Here is an 18,281-nt window from a genome sequence, read left to right on the forward strand (position 1 = left end):
GATACCTCTCTGAAAATGACGTCATTTCTGCCTAGGTTTTGAAAACTATCGTCACGGTTTTGCCTTTGAAGTAACAATGCAGCGTGGAAAATCCGGAGATTTCAACTTGCGCAGCACATGGCGAAGCTGCGCTCTACGGAGATGGGAGATGTGCTCTGTCACTCGATGGAGGAGCATTAGTTCGAAGCGCGCGAGACTTCGAAAGCACAGCTTACATTCTAGCTTTGGCTCTGTAGTGCAGTCGCCAGTTAGGCAAGTTCCCCTGCCCCCCCCCCCCAGTCCCGCCCCCTATCCCGCCTCGTTCCGCTTCGCGTTCTGCGTCACGCCCCTTTGGAGTGATTCCTAGTTGTGAATGAAATGACAGTTTTCGGTGGGGAGGCTCCAGGAAATTTTTGCATCGATCCAGCTGCATTTCAGTGGGCTGATTAGCGAAATTGATAGACACAGCTATAGAGAAAGAAGACAAAGGGAATATGGAGCGATCCTATTAGTAGAAAAACTTTGGTTTGGAAATTGATTTACCCCGCAGTATCACTGAGTCAAAAATCAAGTAGACTAATGCCAGAATCTACCATACTTCTCGCAAAAATCGCCGTACTTTTTTTCAATATGGTTGATGAAAATACTTGAATTTTAGTTTTTCAGTCCTGCATCAGCTCTGATACAGCTCAGAAATGAGTTGGCAGAGACTCTGTATGGAACAATACGCGGTGAAGACTCGACAGTGAGGCAGTGGCGTGGCGTGCTTTGCGATGTATCGATTATTCTGCCATTTAAACTCATGAAAAAGGCTCGATAGACAGGGTGTTCGCAACGAACACCTCAATAATCGATTCTTTACCATAGCCTCAAACGGGGAAAATCGATACTCGAGCATTCACGCCTCGCCACCGAGTGAGAGTGAACCAGTCATCGAGAGTACCCACATGGTTGAAAATCCAAGATGCTAAGGACCTCTTACGCCGGCGCCGCCGTCTCCCGGCAAGAGGTTGGGGGACCTTGAGCCTATGAGGTCATTGTAATGTAGCGAAACGACGGCATGTCGACAGAAGTGTCACCCGCATATCTCTCTATTGAAGGAGGGCAAAAAAAATAGAGCTCCTTCTTCGCGCCTTCCACCAGACCCCTCAGTTTTGTCGCCGCTTCGATCCTCGATCCTGAAGTCGATTGTATCCGTGAAAAAACTTACGGACGAAACTTCTCGAAGATGTTCGATACATCGAGAGACCTCGCCGAGGCGCTGTCCCTATCGTTAATTGCACATTGGGTGTCCCCCTTTCTGCCCCCTCTTTTTTGCATGCGCTTCGTTCCCGTAGCCGCTTCATTCGATGGGTCAATGATTTCCGTCCGTAGGGCTGCCATTAGCTTTATGGCTTTTACTAACAGACTGAATTTTTTGCCAAGGCGGCATCAGTCACTTTTTATTGCGCAGTCTGGTTTAGCGTCTTTTAACTTTTTCCCCCTGAGAGGAGGTCATTATGAACCGTGTACTACACTGCACACGACAAAACGACACTGCATTGCGTGGACCACTGTAGTCTCTCGCGCTGTGTCTTGAAGAAACAAGGATTCACCGTACCCCTGACTACAATAAGCCTTTGCAAAACGTCAGCTGGAGAAAGGCTCTTTCCAAAGGGCTTAATAATACACACTCGCGTGGGGCACCAAATTCCCTACTTCAACATTCCTCTTATCGCCAATGAAAATTTTTTGTGGGAATTATTTTAATGAAAAGCAGACAGAAATGTTGATATCGAAAACTTGCCCGTTTTTCCTAAAAAATAGTGTTACTTCCACATGATTCCATCTATATATTCTTTGGAAATTGCTGGGAATTCCGACAGAGGGCCAACTCGCCTATTGTGTTCAGCGGAAGATCGGCATCTTCCAAGTTGGAAAGCTTGGGAATTGGAAGAAGGTGCCTACTCATGATATTTGGTGTTTGGGGTTTTGGTTGAAATTTTGAAGAGATCCTAGAGATATTTTGAGAGAATGCAAGAATCACCCTATGTCAAATGATCTTCTGCCGCAGTCTGAAAGTGCGTAAACTTTGGCGCGGACTCTATTGACTAAGAGGGAAAAACTATAGACTAAAACTATAGGGTCTCTCGTGGGTTCCCGTTAGGTAGTCTCATAAGTAGCTTCTTTTGTTCACTTCAACCACCCACTTCCACCAATACGTAGGATCCCTTAATATAATTGGACCGCGTTGAACAGAAAGGGGCCAAGCCACATCAGCTATCGCCAAATTTAACTGGGCAATTTAATTTTTTTCGAGAGAACGTTTGTGCGGACTCCTCTGAAAATTTTGAGGAATTTGCTTCGAACTAAGGAGAAAATTCACTGAAATTTGCACGAAAATCCGCGCAACCGTTTTCATTTAAAAAATTGAATTGTCCACTTGAATTTGGCAATAGCTGATGTGCCTTGGTTCCTTTCCGTTCAAGTTTCCCTTTGTCCTCTTTGTCGATCGCTTTGTCTATCAGTTTCAATAATCAGCCCTTCGACGAGCAATGAGTGACCGTCGAGTGCGTGACACGTCCGGTCGTCCCGTCCATGTCGAGGGATTTATACGGCGCGCGACCCGACCGGCCACGACTGCGGCTCGGCCAGCGGCCACGCGGCCACGCTCCGTCGCGTCGGCGCTTTATCGCTGATCGGCGTCGACAGGCAACCAACCAACGGACAAATGGACGAATGGACAAATGGCCCCGTGCCATGCGCCGCCGTTCTACGCTCCATCGCGTCCCAAATCGTGATCCACCACTGAAACGCTGCCGTGACCCATACACACCGGGGGGGGGGGGGGGGGGTCCGGAGGGTCTGGAGCTTTTCCCCGTCCCTATGGTGGTTTGACTGACCAGGTTCTAAGAGAAGCAACTTACGCCTCCGGTTTAATTAACTCCATTACTCTGGCGATGTTACTCCTGAGTTAGAGTACATATGGATTGCATTTTGCAAAAAGGAACCACTAGCATTGTAATGTTGCTAAGATTGTGCAACTTATTTTGTCTTGGAGGAAAAACCCGATTATCCATTAATAGTTTCTATTTTACTCGCTAAAAACTGTAAATTTAAAACAAAAATAACCATCTAAATTTCATAGTTTTTCGCGATTTCCGCAATTTTATTGCAAAAGATGAAGTTGCACAATCTTAGCATCATTGCAATGCTAGTGGTTCCTTTTTGCAAAATGCAATCCATATTGTCGCCCCTCTGACGTAAGGACGCACCACAATTCCTACATGAGCCCTAGAAAGTATAGAGTTACACGGATCACAAGGCTCACGTGGAAATTGAGCGACGATTTGATTTTGAAGCTCTTACAGCCCTAAGGGCAGCCAACTCTCTAGCACACGAAAAATGTCATTGTCAATGTTCAGATTTCAATGTCAAACCAAGTTGGCCAAGAATGATCATAAATGAGAGTACCTCCACAAAATTGAACGAATTTTTGCAAAAAACGAAGTCAAATACGTGCTTAACAAATGACGGGTCATAACAATTGTAGCAATATATCACTCTGGGTAATTTGAATTCCAAGGTTGGCTGCATTTTTGGGTCTTAAAAGCTCCATGACTGAACCTGAAAATTACCGACGTGTCCGCACTACCCCATATAGGTACTCTATCTTACGTAAGTATGCAGTTTTTTGCAAAATTGGCTCATCAGGAGCCGCAGTAGTTTTACTCGTACGGCTCACAAAAAATGATGGTAGCAATCTGCTGGGCTCCCTTCAGGCACAGGCACACATTACTGCAAGTTGTTTGAGGAAGTGTGCAAATGCCTGTAAATTAAAGGAGGAAACTCAGCTTGCCTTCAAACCTGTAGGTATGCAATTTTAGCCACCCAGGAGTTGATATAGTTGCATCACGGAGTTTGATCTGTCAGCGGCATTTGAACGAAAAGAGGAAAGAGCGGATTGCCGACTCGTCGGATGCGGATAATTCATTCCATCTTTTTCAAGGAGATAAAAAATGAGCACAGATGATTGAAAAAGACATAAGTGATACGAATGTGAACGGGGGAAAATAAGTTTGAAGCCCCATCCTACGGTTCTTTACGGACCTACGAGGTACGCCGCTGTTTAATCCAAAGGAACGTAGATTCAAGAAAGAAACTCAGTTCGCCTTCAACTCATTAGGTATGCAATCCGAGCTACCCAGGAGTTAAAATAGTTGTATCGCGTAGTCTAATCTCTCAGTGTGGAATTTGTAATGAAAGGCTGGCTGCAGGTCTCTACTGCCGAAAATGTCGCTTTACTGTGTCGTCAGGGAAAGCATTGTGCAGCAAGCATCCTTACTCTAATTTTGATTTAGTTGTATCTCCGCGACGTTAATTTAGTCAGTGGAGAAATAACCGAACCAATTAGACGTATTTGAGTGTGGAAAGATATTTGAAGAGTTTTGGTCGGCAACGAAGTTTGATGTGCGGTTCTGTCCAGGAACAGACTTATTTTCTCCGCTCGAGTCCTTCTTAGGGAGTCTTTTATTTTCGAAGCATCACGAAGCTTATTTTTTTCCTTGCCCTAATGAATACCAGTGGCGTGGCGTGCTTTGCGATATATCGATTTTTATGCCATTTAAACCTATGGAAAAGGATCGATAAACAGGGTGTTTGCAGCGAACACCTTAATAATCGATTCTTTACCATAGGTTTAAATGGCATAACAATCGATACATCGCAATTCATGCCACGCCACTGATGAATACGACTCTCCGCGTCGATAAAAATACGCTCCCTTTTCTCTGTTAGCTTTTCAAAACGCCCGAGCGAAGCGAAATGAAAGATGTAGAAAGATGAGTAACGTAGAAAGATTATATTTTTACGTTAACACGAATTACACACCGCGGAAGTCGACCGGGATCATAGCTCGAGCTGTAACGAGAAATTCAGCGTTGCCAATTCTCCATTTTTCCGTTCCGATATTGTTCAAAACTCGCGCAAGTTCCGTGCGTAACGAGGAATGTCTCCGTATCAACCCCCTTAAAAACAAGAACAAGCCTCTTTTAATTTATCACCACTTGTAAAAACTTTACAACATCGCATAGTTTTTAGTTTCCTGGGTACTTCCCTCTGTATCTGGTTCTATCTGTCATATAATAACACATATCTGTCACATAAAGTATTGCACTCAATGTCTGTCTCCTCCCTTATTTATGATTCTTTGACCCACTGATTAGTATAGCTATTTAAAATAGCTCCAAATTATTACTCTTAGGAGTTACATTCATAAAATCGAAACTTGCTGACTTCAAAGCATACTGAGTTACCTCTGGACGAATTAATCATTAATGAGATCAGTAAGAAGGGAAAAAACCATGTTTAAGTTTACGACAGCGCAAGATAACACTTAATCACATCAATGCGGGATCTACTATCAAAATAAAAAGCTAAAATATTAACAGTTGTGTGTCAAGCAACAATTTCAGCTTTATTTGGTTAGTACATGCGAGAGTTCTCTTTGTAGTAATTTTGTCTTGAGTTGTTTCAAAGTTCTAAACTTCATGATATATCAATCGTTTACCAATTTGTCAGTGTTTCAATAAATCGTGATTTTTGTGATGGTGACAGCAGCTGCTGCTGTCACCAATGCATTCAACACAAATCAACGTCACCGATCGTTAAATCTCAGTAGAGAACTGAACGAAGTTGTAAAAAATTAAAATTAAAAATTGTAAAAAAAAACTGCATAAAATTGTATGAGTGAAATACTGCGTCAAAAATCACCTATTATTCCCAGCATTTTTGCAGAAAGGTTCTTAGATCCGGCTTTTGTCGACCTTTGTTCGGAAGGGTTCAGCAACGAGCACCTTAATAATCGATTCTTTACCTTAGCTTCAAACGGGGAAAAATCGATAATCGATCATCCACGCCTTGCCACTGAAACTTTTCCGAAGTGTTCTTAGATCCGGCTTTCGTCGACCTCCCAACAAACCCCTTAATAATCAATTCTTTACCATAGCTTCAAATGGGGAAATATCGATTATCGATCATTAACGCCATCAATAAACAATCATTTTGAACGAACGTCAGAAATCCGCTCACCGAGTCTTTCAAAGTTTCTGGCCTATAGGCTTAGGCAACATTGCAGGACGCACTTCGATGGAGGTCTAATTTTAGAATCATGATGAAGGTTAATATTTTATATCACTCGGTGTTTCAATCTACTGCCAGCGTGCCAACTCATTTTTTTGCGGTTTTTTTTAAATTTTTTTTAAAAAAAAGTGTACATGATATTTACCAAGAAAATTTAGTTGAAGTTTGAATCGAGACCTTGTATGCACCATCATCAGGAGATGTTACATTGCACGTATTATATGGAATCTAAAAATGTGTCATCGTTTGACTTAGTTCACTAAGGATTTTTTCCATTTTTTTGTTTCAGCAATACGGTTCAGATGAATTCGGCCAAGACTCACCTAGGTTTACTGGTCCAAAGTCCACACCTGGCGGCGCAGCTAGTCTGTATAACGCCGATCCTTATTATTTAGGTAAGTAAGATCAGTACTCTCCATCAGGATAATTAATTAATTAATTGGCTAGTATAATTTAAAAAATTCGGATTACCGCAGAATTAGAGGTCATGCGTGAAATTAAGCAAATTTAATGGCTGAACTGAGAGAATGAAACAGCGAGACCAAGAATGTCTAATTTGAATATTTTCTTGACTATGACATCTACATCATATGGAACCCTCATTTTACAGAATTTTACACGCCTTGAAGTATTTTATTTTTATCTTCGATCTTAAGCCTAATTTGGATCGCATTTAGCAAAAAGGAACCAGCGAAATTACAGCGTTTTCAAAATTGTGCATCTTCTTTTCTTGTAAAAATACTCAACATAAATTTGTCCAGTATCAGAGTTTACGCAATATTTTCATTTAAACTTGCCAATTTTTGCTGTTTTCGGAAATATCGTAGATGATCATGGAGAAGCAACATTTTTACAACACTGTAATCGCGTTAGTTTCCTTTTGCCAAATGCGATCAATTTAATCTTGCACTTTTGTACAAGGGCCGAATAGTCAGCATGGAAATAATATAGTCATTTATATTGGAAAATAAATCTATTTTGCTATCATATCAGATTTTGATTTTTCTCTCGGTATTTTTCAGATGGCGCTTCAGCCGGTTCGGGGGACCCTTGGACCGGCGGGGGGCAGATTCAGCCGGGTCCACCTTATTCTAATTACTCGTCCCCCTCCGGGGGCCTAACGCACCTATCACAACCGAGTTATCCACCTCAGGGCCTACACCAACACTTACCACACGACAATATGGTAATTCTAATCATAGCACTCGTACTTTAACGCCGTCTTTTCCCTATATCGGTGGATCCAGCAAATTGGCAACATTGTTTCTTCTCCATTTAAACCTTTGGAAACGTATCGATTCTTGAAGGGGTCAGGTGCTCCGATAAGAATCGATTTTTTAACATTGGTTTAAATGGAGTAAATGCCGTGTTGCCAAATCGCTGGATCCACCCCTGTTTCCCTCCCCTCTTTTCATCCTCGTTTTTTCTCCTCTTCTTGCTCTTGTATAGCTCGAACATCCACGATTCTATGCCCATCTTCCCGAAAATAATAAATACTCCTAAAACAAGAAGTTCAGCAGGTTAGCAGTTTCCATTGTAAATTGTCCCCATTCTAATAAATACAGAAGTTTACTCCTCCTTGTGCTACCGTTCGTCAGAGGTTGGTTTAAAGAGAGAGAGGATTCTTAAATGGTCGGCAGAAGGGAGGTGTTGAAGATTCCGGTGGATTTAAAAAAAAAAAAAAAAAAAAAAAAAATGCCTCGTTGTCGAGTGTAAGAGGGAAAACAATCTAACTCGGTGTCTCCGGTGCGGAAAGAGGGAATATTTAGCAGCGGGCTGCCGCTGTTAGAAAAGTTGAAGCCCGGTTAAGAGAGACTCTTCCAAGTGAATCTTAGTTTGAATGTATTTTATGGATTAGGTACACGGAGCTTATAATTGCTCGGTTTTGATTCATTAAAATTTCACATTAGCCCGGCTCGACCGGGGAATTTATGGTGTTACAACTTTTTATGTGCTAACTTCAGTCGTTAAAATTTGAATGTGTTTCCACTGTATATCTGTCTAGCTCCTCCCGAGGAAGAGCGGCTCGCCTCGGAAGCATTGTTTCCAGATATGGCGGATCCCCATGTCGTCACCTTCCGGCCAAAATTTCTCGAGCGCCATGCGACGTTTAAAAATGTCCGCCGCCATTTTTTTTTTTTTTTTTTTTTTTTTTTTTTTTACCGAAAAAGTCTTCAACAAAGCTGTCCAAAAATCTCACTGAATTTTCTTTGTGCTGCCGATAAAATTCAATGAAATGTTAAAACCGATTCCACAAACGATTCCTCAGTAAAAAAGTAAAATGGCCGCAGAAATTTGCAAAAATGTCCGTCGCCATCTTGTTTTTTTTACCGAAAAAGTCTTCAACGAAGCTGTCCAAAAATCTCACTGAATTTTCTTTGTGCTGCCGATAAAATTCAATGAAATGTTAAAACCGATTCCACAAACGATTTCTCAGTAAAAAAATAAAATGGCGGCGGAAATTTTTAAACGTCGCGTGGCGCTTGTGATACTTTAGCCGGAAGGTGATGATTTCCAAATGCGTAAAAACCGTCGAAGACCCGTTTAATTAGAGGAATAACCTCGATTTGTGCTCAATTTAGTATCTTCTTTTGAAAACAAAAATTCTAAGCCCAGGAATTGGAAATTTACTCACAAATATAATTTTGATATTGCATGTTGAAACTGCTTTAGAATTTCTCCGGCCGCCTTCTTGAAAAACAGTCTTACTCTCTCTCGTGCAGATTTTTTAGGGTAGGAGGCAATTAGGCACTTCGAACGTTGGGAGGAGTCATCTGCCGTGCTAAGCAAGAACGTCGTATGAACATTCGAGAGTTGCCAAATTGTATGCGATACAATATTTATTTTTGAGGAAAGTTGTGAACATTTTCCCTCGAAATTTTCAGGAGCTTTAGGTGAAATTGCGAGCAAAATTATCTGAAAAATTGGAATAAAAATATTCATAAGTTTACCAGGAAATTCGTGTTTTATCAATCGAAATTTGGAAACGCCTGAAGGTTCATGCGGCGTTTTTCCTGAACACGGCAGTCCTGCCGTTAACTTCTGCTGCTCCTTACCTCAGCATGTGTTCTTCTCTAATTATCTTTCCTCGGTATTTGTGAGTAGGTGGCAATATTGCGAACCCTCTGCAGCATCTTTGTTCACGTCCTGAAAAACTTTTACCCCGTTCCTCCGTGGAACACCCACTTTACGTAGCGTTTTGCATCGGAACAATTACTTTTTTCGAAAAGGAGATTCAGCATAAATTAAAAATTCGGAGTCGGCGAGAAAAAAAGCGAGTCTCATGAAGAACTTGGGGGAGGGAGCAAGGGTGGCGAAACTTTAAATAGTTTAATTCAACAAAATGGTTCTGGCGTAGTAGATTACTCGCACAAATTCGAGCATCACAAGAAGTCAGCGTGCTGGAAACGAAATGTTGAGTCTTATCCAATCTTTGTATTATGCCAAAGAAAAATGAAAGAAAGAAAGAAAAAAATTCTCGTGCTTTAAGGTTCCGAAACTTTAAGTCATTCGTACGTGATTCGTGATGTCGCTGTCGGCCCAACCAATGATTATCAAGCTATGACTTGCTCTGGATTTCATTGCTTTATCATCCCTCCTCACTCTTTCTCACCTCATGAATGCATTGTTATCTTCGTTTCACGGTAATCCGAGAAATATTCTTTAATTCTCTGCATTCCTTTGGAAGTCCTCGCCCCAAATATTCTTGTTGAGTGGTTTGTAGATTGAATCGTTTCTAAGAATTTTTATTGTCTTCATGTTTTTAAATAAATTTAAGGAGAGTTCCATCCTAGGTATTTCTGTATGTCCTCACCAGAAAAAATACGGAATTATTCTGTCTCTCACTTTTCCTCTGTTCTTTATCTCATGAAACAAAATTTGAATCGAAAATTGGCCTTGTGAAGACAATATAATGACTGCATAACACTGATAATATGTCCTACCGTCTTTATAATCATTTGCAAAATTTTAAGCAATACTATTGTTCAATTTTTAATTTTATAAACAATCGGCGGTTTTTATGTGTTCCCAAAACAATTCAGATAACAATTTATAATACTGACCTAATTTTATTTTGAACGTGAGTGCAAAATCAAATTAATGTTACTCAATGTCCTACTGAGTGTTGGATTTTAAGATGCATATAATTGGTATTGGTGACCCTTTCACTCTATGTAATTTAAATATTTTCATCTAGCTTATAAAGTACAACGCATTGTATAGCTTATGACGGTTCGGTATTTACATAATCTATTACACCTTTTAAAGACTGTAAAATTTTGTCTGCCATTCAAGGATGATCTTAACCATACTATGGTGTTTAGGACCGGGAAAACCGGGATTCATCTGGGAATAAAAAAGTTTAGGGAAAATGAGGGAAAAATTAGGGAATCTGTTCCAGAATCCAAGAATCTTTTCTTCTACAGCTTCGGGCCTTTTCGACTTCAAATTTTGCGGAAATTTTAAGCACCTATTGCTATTGAGGTTAATGGTTAATGCACCCGAGCCGTCATTTTTGACCTCGTGAATCACATGCATATTTAATCCTTCAAATCATCATCATAATAGTAGAGAAGCTTTCATTAATGAGATCATTTGAACATCAAGAACGCTTTTGGAATCGAAAATTTGGATTTGCGCCAAAGAATCGGCTGAAAAAATTCGATATGCATTTTTGGAACTCAGGGGATTTCTATGGTTTCTCCCAAGAAAATCCCGAGAAGTGGAAGATAACTTCGGTTTGTCATCAGGGAATGAGCTCCTAAAAATCAGGGGAAAATTAGGGAATGAGCTAACAATCAGGGAATGAGCTCCTAACAATCGGGGAAAATCAGGGAATGAGCTCGTAACAATCAGGGCAAATCAGGGAATGAGCTCCTAACAATCAGGGAAAATCAGGGGATGAGCTCCTAACAATCAGGGAAAATCAGGGGATGAGCTCCTAACAATTAGGGAAAATCAGGGAATGAGCTCGTAACAATCAGGGAAAATCAGGGAATGAGCATGGTCAAGAATTCTAAGCACCACGCCTAACCTGAATTGAACTTACTACTCTGGAATGATTTAATTTGTTCGCAGGAAAAGCATTTTTTATTTTACTCAGTTGAGTCTCATTTTGAATTTCTCAAAATTTTCAGGGCTATGGAGGGATTTCGCCGAGCGGAGCAGGTGCAGCCCAACCTAGCGAACCAGCCCTGACGGGCGTCAGTCTACCTCCAATGTCAAGTCTTCGATCTGGAGCCCCTCCGTCCACCCCAAGTCCTGCCATTCTCTACCCCACCCACCACAGTCCTGCTTCTGCCATACAGACTGGTGATACATTAGGCAAAGCTCTAGCCTCAGTGAGTCCTCTTTTTTTACACTGTGTCTTTTTGTCCTCTTCAAATCAGAAAATTCAGTTTAAATGTCGTCTCACAATGCTTTCGCCATGAAATTGTCTTGGATATTAAGTCAACCTTTTTTCAGTTCAAAATCACTCATTTTTTGAACGATACTTTTCAAGTAGCTGAGGAAAAGACCATTTGGAAGCCAAAAGTCCTCTACGCTTGATCCTCAGTTGTATCCAAAATAAAATAATTACCTCTAAATTTTATGTAGGCTCTGTCATTTTTTGTAATTTGCCCATTTATTTTTACCCATCCCCCCTTTTTATCTAATTAGTGTAGAACGCATATTTTTCAAACGCTTCAGTCACTCTCTAAAATGACGGTAGCAGCTGGGGTTACCACGGCTATTTTATTTCTCCTGTACTTCGAGGATACATTCTTCTCAAAGCTTCATGTAAACTTGGAATTGTTCTTCCAACTTTTTCCTTCTCAGTATTAAATGATTAAGATAAATTTTCTGTGCCAATTTCTTTTGAGTCTGACAATTGTCCCGTTGAAATGCACTAAAAAAGGATTTGCACCTGTCTGAATGTTGATTTTCGTTTAAGTTGAAGCTACTGAGTAAAATGGGCACAAGAATATCCTTAGTCTCTAAATTGAAAAATTACTAGACGAGATATGACAAAATGATCTAATCCTCCAGAGTGCATGTGTTTAAATGGAATATGCTGCCTGATAACGTCACAAGGCGGTGTAATTTCACTTTTGTAAGTTGTTGTTGTTGTTGTTGTTGTTTTTTTTTTTTTTTTTTTTTTTTTTTTTTTACTATTCCTACATTAGAAGAAAATTCTTAAGTTTCTGCAAAATCAGCTCATTCAGCACGAATATCTTGACAACTTAATGGAGAATTTGCACACAAACATTTTGATTCATCTGAGAGTGCTCAATTAGCTGAGTTTGCACTATTTTTCATGATTTTTTTCTGACATGGGATATCGGAGAAAAATTGATTTGAAATGGAGAAAATTTGCTGCCTTGTTGCGTCATCCGGCAGCATTTTCTATTTAAACACATGTATTTTAGTAGATCAGGTTATTTTTTCATATTTTCTCCAATAATTGTTCTATTTAGAAACGAAGGATATCCTCATGCGCAGTTTTCCTAGGAGTATCATTTTAAAGATGAAATTAACAAAATTTAAGACACCTGCAAATTCTCAATTATGCTGATAAATCATACTTCAAAAAATAAATAAATTGTAATTTTCTTTTTTCTTTTTTTCCAGATATACCCAACAGATCAGAGCGTGAGCAGCTATAGCTCTAACCCCTCTACGCCTGTGAGCTCGCCACCTCCATTGGCAGGTGCACCAGGCGGAAACAACGGAGGTCCCTGGGCTCCCGGTGCTACTCAAGCTCACCCTGCATCCCCGCATTTCCCTCCTGACCACCGCACAATTCACTTGGTGAGTTTTAGTCATATACCTAGTTTAATTTCTCATTGCTCATCCATCACAACACCAGTTCATCAGGTGGCCCTGCTAAATGTGTTACTAATCTTGCTGTTAACTGTGCATATTGTTTTTTTTTGTTTTAATCACCGAAGTAACATTTATCGCACTTCTATATCATTTTTAAATAATGTCAACCATTGGTGGTATGATTTTCTGCAAGTCATTCACTGTGATTTTTCCTTATTTATTTTTCTTTCTTTTAAAAAATTATTATTATTTTTTTTTGTGTTTCATTATCAAAATTCAAAGTGTGGTTTTGCTTAATTGGCCTCAAGGCATCCATCTTCAATCTAAATATGTTAATCCACAAACTTCTACTTTGTATCTATTACCAATCAAGTTTTTCGCTACACTTTCCTGTGAGATTGCACACCCTGTAAGCAAATATTTCTCATTATCTCCACTCTTTTTCCCACCATAGCGTACTCCTATGTTTTACGGTCCAGTGACATAGGTATCTAATTGGTTAAGGTAAAACATGCTTCTTTGCTAATCAGAATCTAGGGCTTAGTCATTCTATGAAGTATGTATTTAAAATTGGTATTTTTCATATCCGATTTCATAGATTGATAGAAAAGCAATGCTTCATTCCCCTCCCGGTTTCTTCCTCTGTTTCTGAATCTTTCACACACTGATTTTAAAAACATCTTCTCTGATTTCCAATACATAAATTTTCATAATATTGATTTGCCCTATATGTATAGATTTTTTTTTGCTTTAATATGAAACTAGTATACCTTCGATTAATATAATAGGACCAGTATTGACTCAACCTTTATGTGAGGAAGAGGGAAGATATTATTTTTACAAGTACGAAGCACCACTAGTTTCCTTATTGATCTGCATGTTTAAATCAGAAAAAAAGAAGAATGATTGATGAAAAGTTACCTTGGGGGGGGGGGGGGGGGCAATTTATAGGCTCTTTAATTAATTGGATTAATATTTTAAGCAAGTAAGAAAAAGGTAGAATAGGTAATATAGATCTACGACAGGTTACATGTTTCTGTTTCCAATTCCATGGCAGAGGGGTCAGATATTTCCGTAAAGTTCATTATTTCTACACCAGCGCATTCCTATTTGTGGAGGGAGAGTGATCTACATTAAAGTAAATTCATAAATGATGTCGATTCTTTTTTGTTTGCACAGCTGCGCTATATTTTCATCAGGAATATAGGGATACCATTCAGTTTACTATTGATGCACTGTTACCAATCCTCTGTCTCTCAACTTTGAAGAGACTCAGGCACTAATACTGGAGCGTTTTAGATTTCTTGAATGCTTGAATTCGCACCTTGTCTAGTGGTCCATTAATAATTATTTTTGAACAATATCTCATCTAATGTTATCACACCAAGTTTAGATTCGAATATATGATCATTGCTATCTATAAAGTCCTACTTGAAAAAAGGGAAGGATGCTTTGGAACTGTGGCCGCACTGCATAGGAAATGATTGACCCTAATTAGTTCACTTTGAATATCATTAGATAAAAAATGAAACTAGATTGAACAAGAGATATTGAATGCTAGTTTGACTTTTAAGCAAGATGAATCACAGTTTGGGTTTTGGAATGGCACTTTTTTCAATGTCATCACAATGTTGTTTGCCCTAGTCCTTGCTTTCTCATTCCTAAAGTTACTAAGCTCACCTGAAATTTTTATTTATTTATTAATTTTTTTTTGTTTTGATTTCATTCACTCATTTATTTTAGCTTTCGTCGTTTTATTTTCATTTCTGACACAATTTTGTTTTCTGTTTGTTTTCGTTGTTGTTTTTTGTCGTTGTGTGTAACGCATGCAGGCGGCATCTGAACAACAAAGGTTAGATGAGGCAATTGGATTCCTTCGTGAACGAGCTGGTGATGTGAGTATCCTCGTGTTTAATAACAAAAGAAAATCTATACCGTTCTGTTAAAAATTTAAAAAAATCTTAGCAAAATCCTAATAACTTCTTCGAGCTGTATACATTGCCAGCTGAACTTGTATTTTACACCTTTTCAGACAGACTTATCGCCTTAAACTTTTTCCTGTTCTCAGTTTTTTTACGCGCCAAAATTTGGTGGGCTCCCCAATGTGGAGTAATATTTTCTAAGTTCTTGATTCATTTTCGTTACTGTACATACTTCAAATTTCATGGTGTGACTCGGTGTTGTTATAGATCATTTTAAGATTAAAAATTAATGTTTTGGTTTTTCATCAAATTTCTCAATTGCTTTATTAGACAGAAATTGGTGAAGGCACTTGCTGTGAAAATTTAAAATCAATGACAGTCAATTAATGCATGTTTCCAGAATCCAAATTTTGTTGGTAAAACCAGCCTGCAAACTTGGGCCAGGACCATATTTGCAGCTAAACATAAGTCCTGAGGTGTCAAAGTGTAATCAATTATTTGAACAGGCCCATTTTTTATATCAAAGTTTGGGTCCTCTTCAACTAAAGGCAGCTGTGTGTATTTATTTAAAAGTAGCTCAAAAATTGACGCTCTCAGTCTCATTGTCCAAATTGTGAAGCTACTGTCACTCACTATATGCTATTTATAAAATTTACTCTGAGACAAAGAAATGTATTGGTATATGGTGTAGGTACCTCTGCAAACCATAGTAAGCTCATATTCCCTGCCCTACAAGAGATTCTTCTTATTGGTTCATTCATATGATAGTACAAAGATCAGGCATCATTCCGGATTAAAATGTTCAAACAGGTTGCTTGTTTATTCCATAGTACCAATACACAATTTTTTTGTCAACGATTAGATTTTGATCTAATGCAACCGTAGAATGGTCGCATTGGTTAGGTGATTGACTACATAGTACCCCCTAGCAAAAGTGGATCTCCTCCACGAATAAGTAATTTTGATTTTGCGCTTCTGTATGGTTCCTGATTTATTGATCGCCAGCCTCGAGTATATATGAGGCAATTTATATTGCCAGCTCCATCTACAAGTGCGGTTTTTTTTTTATTTATATGAGCTCTTTTTCGAAGATCTCAAATTTGATCCTGAAGCATGTCTTATTAATCTTCACTAATATTAAGAAAATAAGCTTGTCAGGCGAATTGGTCTTTGGTTTCATTCACTTTATTTTGCTTTTAAAATGTGTGCAAGTAATGTAGCATTATATGTACATTTTCTATGTTTGATTATTCAGAAAATGGAACTTCAAGCAAAATTAACGGTTCCAATAGCATCAACTAGAAAAAGTGGCTCCAACCTCTCAATTGTAGCTAACCTCTTCGTTTAATTTTTGTCCATATTTTGTGATTTTCTGACTTACAAAGCATAATCATCAGGGTGGTTCATTACACAAACTATGCTCTCAAAATGTATTCGTTTTTCGTATTCTCTCACTCATTGAGGACTTTACTGCCTCTCTTTAAAGGAAAGAAAAATTAATTTTGAGAGTTTTAACATCAATATGTATCAGTGTACATACCTCCCTATAGCATAAATGTGTTAAATCTACAGGGTCGCGAAATGAGCCATTGCTGCATTTTAATTAATTTTTCTTGCGCAAATTACTAAAAACTACTTGAAATTTTTCGTTGCAGGGGAGAATGGAAGAAAGGTTAGATGATGCAATTAATGTTTTACGGAACCACGCAGAAACTCAAGCCTTGGGTCTTGCAGCTGTTCAACATTCAGGCTCAAATTTACTTTACCATCATCAACATATTGTAAGTGTATTTACTTTTTCACTTGTTTGGATTTTTTAATTCCTCTTTGCCACCCAGTGAAAACATTTCGGTATCTTGCAAAGTTAACAATGATAAGTAACAGAGCGCTTGGGCTCTGCACCCATTCAATGTCGAATCGTACATAATTATGCCTGTTTTAAAAATAGCAGGCTCAACAATCAACTTTGCAAAAGAATATGCAGCTAACAGGATCTAGCCTGCATCACAGCTGCAGCTGTAAAAAATAAAGAAACTAGAGATACGTTTGTTTCTAATTCAGGAAGAGCGCTGGGAGATAAGTCTCATGCTCTTTGGCCATCATCAGTCTTATGTATATCTCTCTGAATCATGGATGATCGCTCCCGCTAGGTCATCAACCTGACAACTTTAGGGGAAAGACGCCCATTAGCTCCATTTGTTCCAATTTAAATTTAAATTTTTAAAACACTATGCGTCCTTGACCAATGCTAGGTAATTGTTTCCACATATGGTGCTGTGATTGAATATGTCCAAAACACCATTAAGTTGGTTTCTCCGAAACTGTGAGTCTGATATTCTTTGTAATGTAGTGCTAAATTAAAGCTTTCAAAGCACAATGTGGCTTGCTGTGGCATAGCAACCCAAAGGGAGGTGTGTGACAAGGACAATCTCTCATTTAATATGTAGATCAAAGTCTAATTCTGAGGTTTCTCAAGTTTGTACTCGTTACTTTTTTACTACTTACTACACATCCCTTTTAATATCTTCTATGTTGTTTATACTCGGTTTGAAAATTTCATGTGTCTCATGTTTCCTTTTCTAGTCGAGTCCACACTCTGTTGGAGCTGTGGGAGTACCTGCAGGTGCTTACTCCGGAATTGGCCCATCTGACACAGATGGCCCCATCAAAATAGAAAGACTTCCCGGTTCTAGTGAGTATTTTAATGAATTATTTTTTTAATTTGCGACAAAATTATTCATGCAGATTGCTTAAAAAATCTTTAGTCTTCAGCATTGAAGTGCTTACTTAATTTCCTGTTGTGATATTTTAGCTCTTATTCATGTAGAGCTCATGACATACATCACAATCAATGAATTAAGATTTTTAAGATGAGAAGAACTACTACTTACTGCCTTTATGATCGAAACTCTAAATTGCCACACACTATTACTACCTCTAGATTCCTAAACTACTGAAAAATAGGACCCCCTGCCAAGCCTGGTCATTTGAGGAAATTAGTTGAACAGGTGACAGTTGTCGAAATATTCCTCATGAATTCTATTAAACTTACGAGAGGCGGTCAAATGAACTCATGGGGCAGGTTCGAATGGCAGCTTTCTACATTATAAAAATTTTAAATAATTAAGATTAATTTCAATTTTAAACTTTGATCCAAAATTTTTGAGTAATATCAGTTCCAAAATATGTTATACCGTTTCTTTTGTTCCTAATAAAAGATGTATTTTGTTCGCCATAACAATTCAGGACACCTTATAACAATCATATTTTTTCCGGAATCCGTTTCTGCCAAGGGGGTGTGGCTTTTTCTATTCATTTCACTTTTGTAATATCAGGCAATGCTATTGCAAGATTGCTCAAGAACAAGTATACTGCTCCCTGAGCACATTATGGTGAAAGTTTAACACTTGATAACAGGATTTGTAATGTGTTTTCTAGCTTCTTTGCTCTCAT

At 38.8% G+C, this 18,281-nt stretch overlaps 1 protein-coding gene across 11 annotated transcripts in view; it reads left to right on the forward strand.

Annotated features, from left to right (window-relative positions):
* The window catches only part of da (transcription factor daughterless), a 236,314-nt gene that overhangs the window by 204,538 nt on the left and 13,495 nt on the right, over positions 1-18,281 (forward strand). For 9 of the 11 annotated variants that reach the window (XM_072297783.1, XM_072297792.1, XM_072297853.1 and 6 more), the window contains 7 exons: positions 6,389-6,494; positions 7,122-7,285; positions 11,238-11,441; positions 12,712-12,891; positions 14,739-14,801; positions 16,484-16,609; positions 17,412-17,520. In XM_072297783.1, coding sequence (XP_072153884.1) covers positions 6,389-6,494; positions 7,122-7,285; positions 11,238-11,441; positions 12,712-12,891; positions 14,739-14,801; positions 16,484-16,609; positions 17,412-17,520 — 952 coding nt within the window. The remainder of the gene's footprint in view (positions 1-6,388; positions 6,495-7,121; positions 7,286-11,237; positions 11,442-12,711; positions 12,892-14,738; positions 14,802-16,483; positions 16,610-17,411; positions 17,521-18,281) is intronic. The other 2 variants (XM_072297825.1, XM_072297866.1) reach the window with 1 other exon arrangement.

Source organism: Bemisia tabaci, chromosome 1, assembly GCF_918797505.1.
Source record: "Bemisia tabaci chromosome 1, PGI_BMITA_v3".
Taxonomy (NCBI): Eukaryota; Metazoa; Arthropoda; class Insecta; order Hemiptera; family Aleyrodidae; genus Bemisia; species Bemisia tabaci.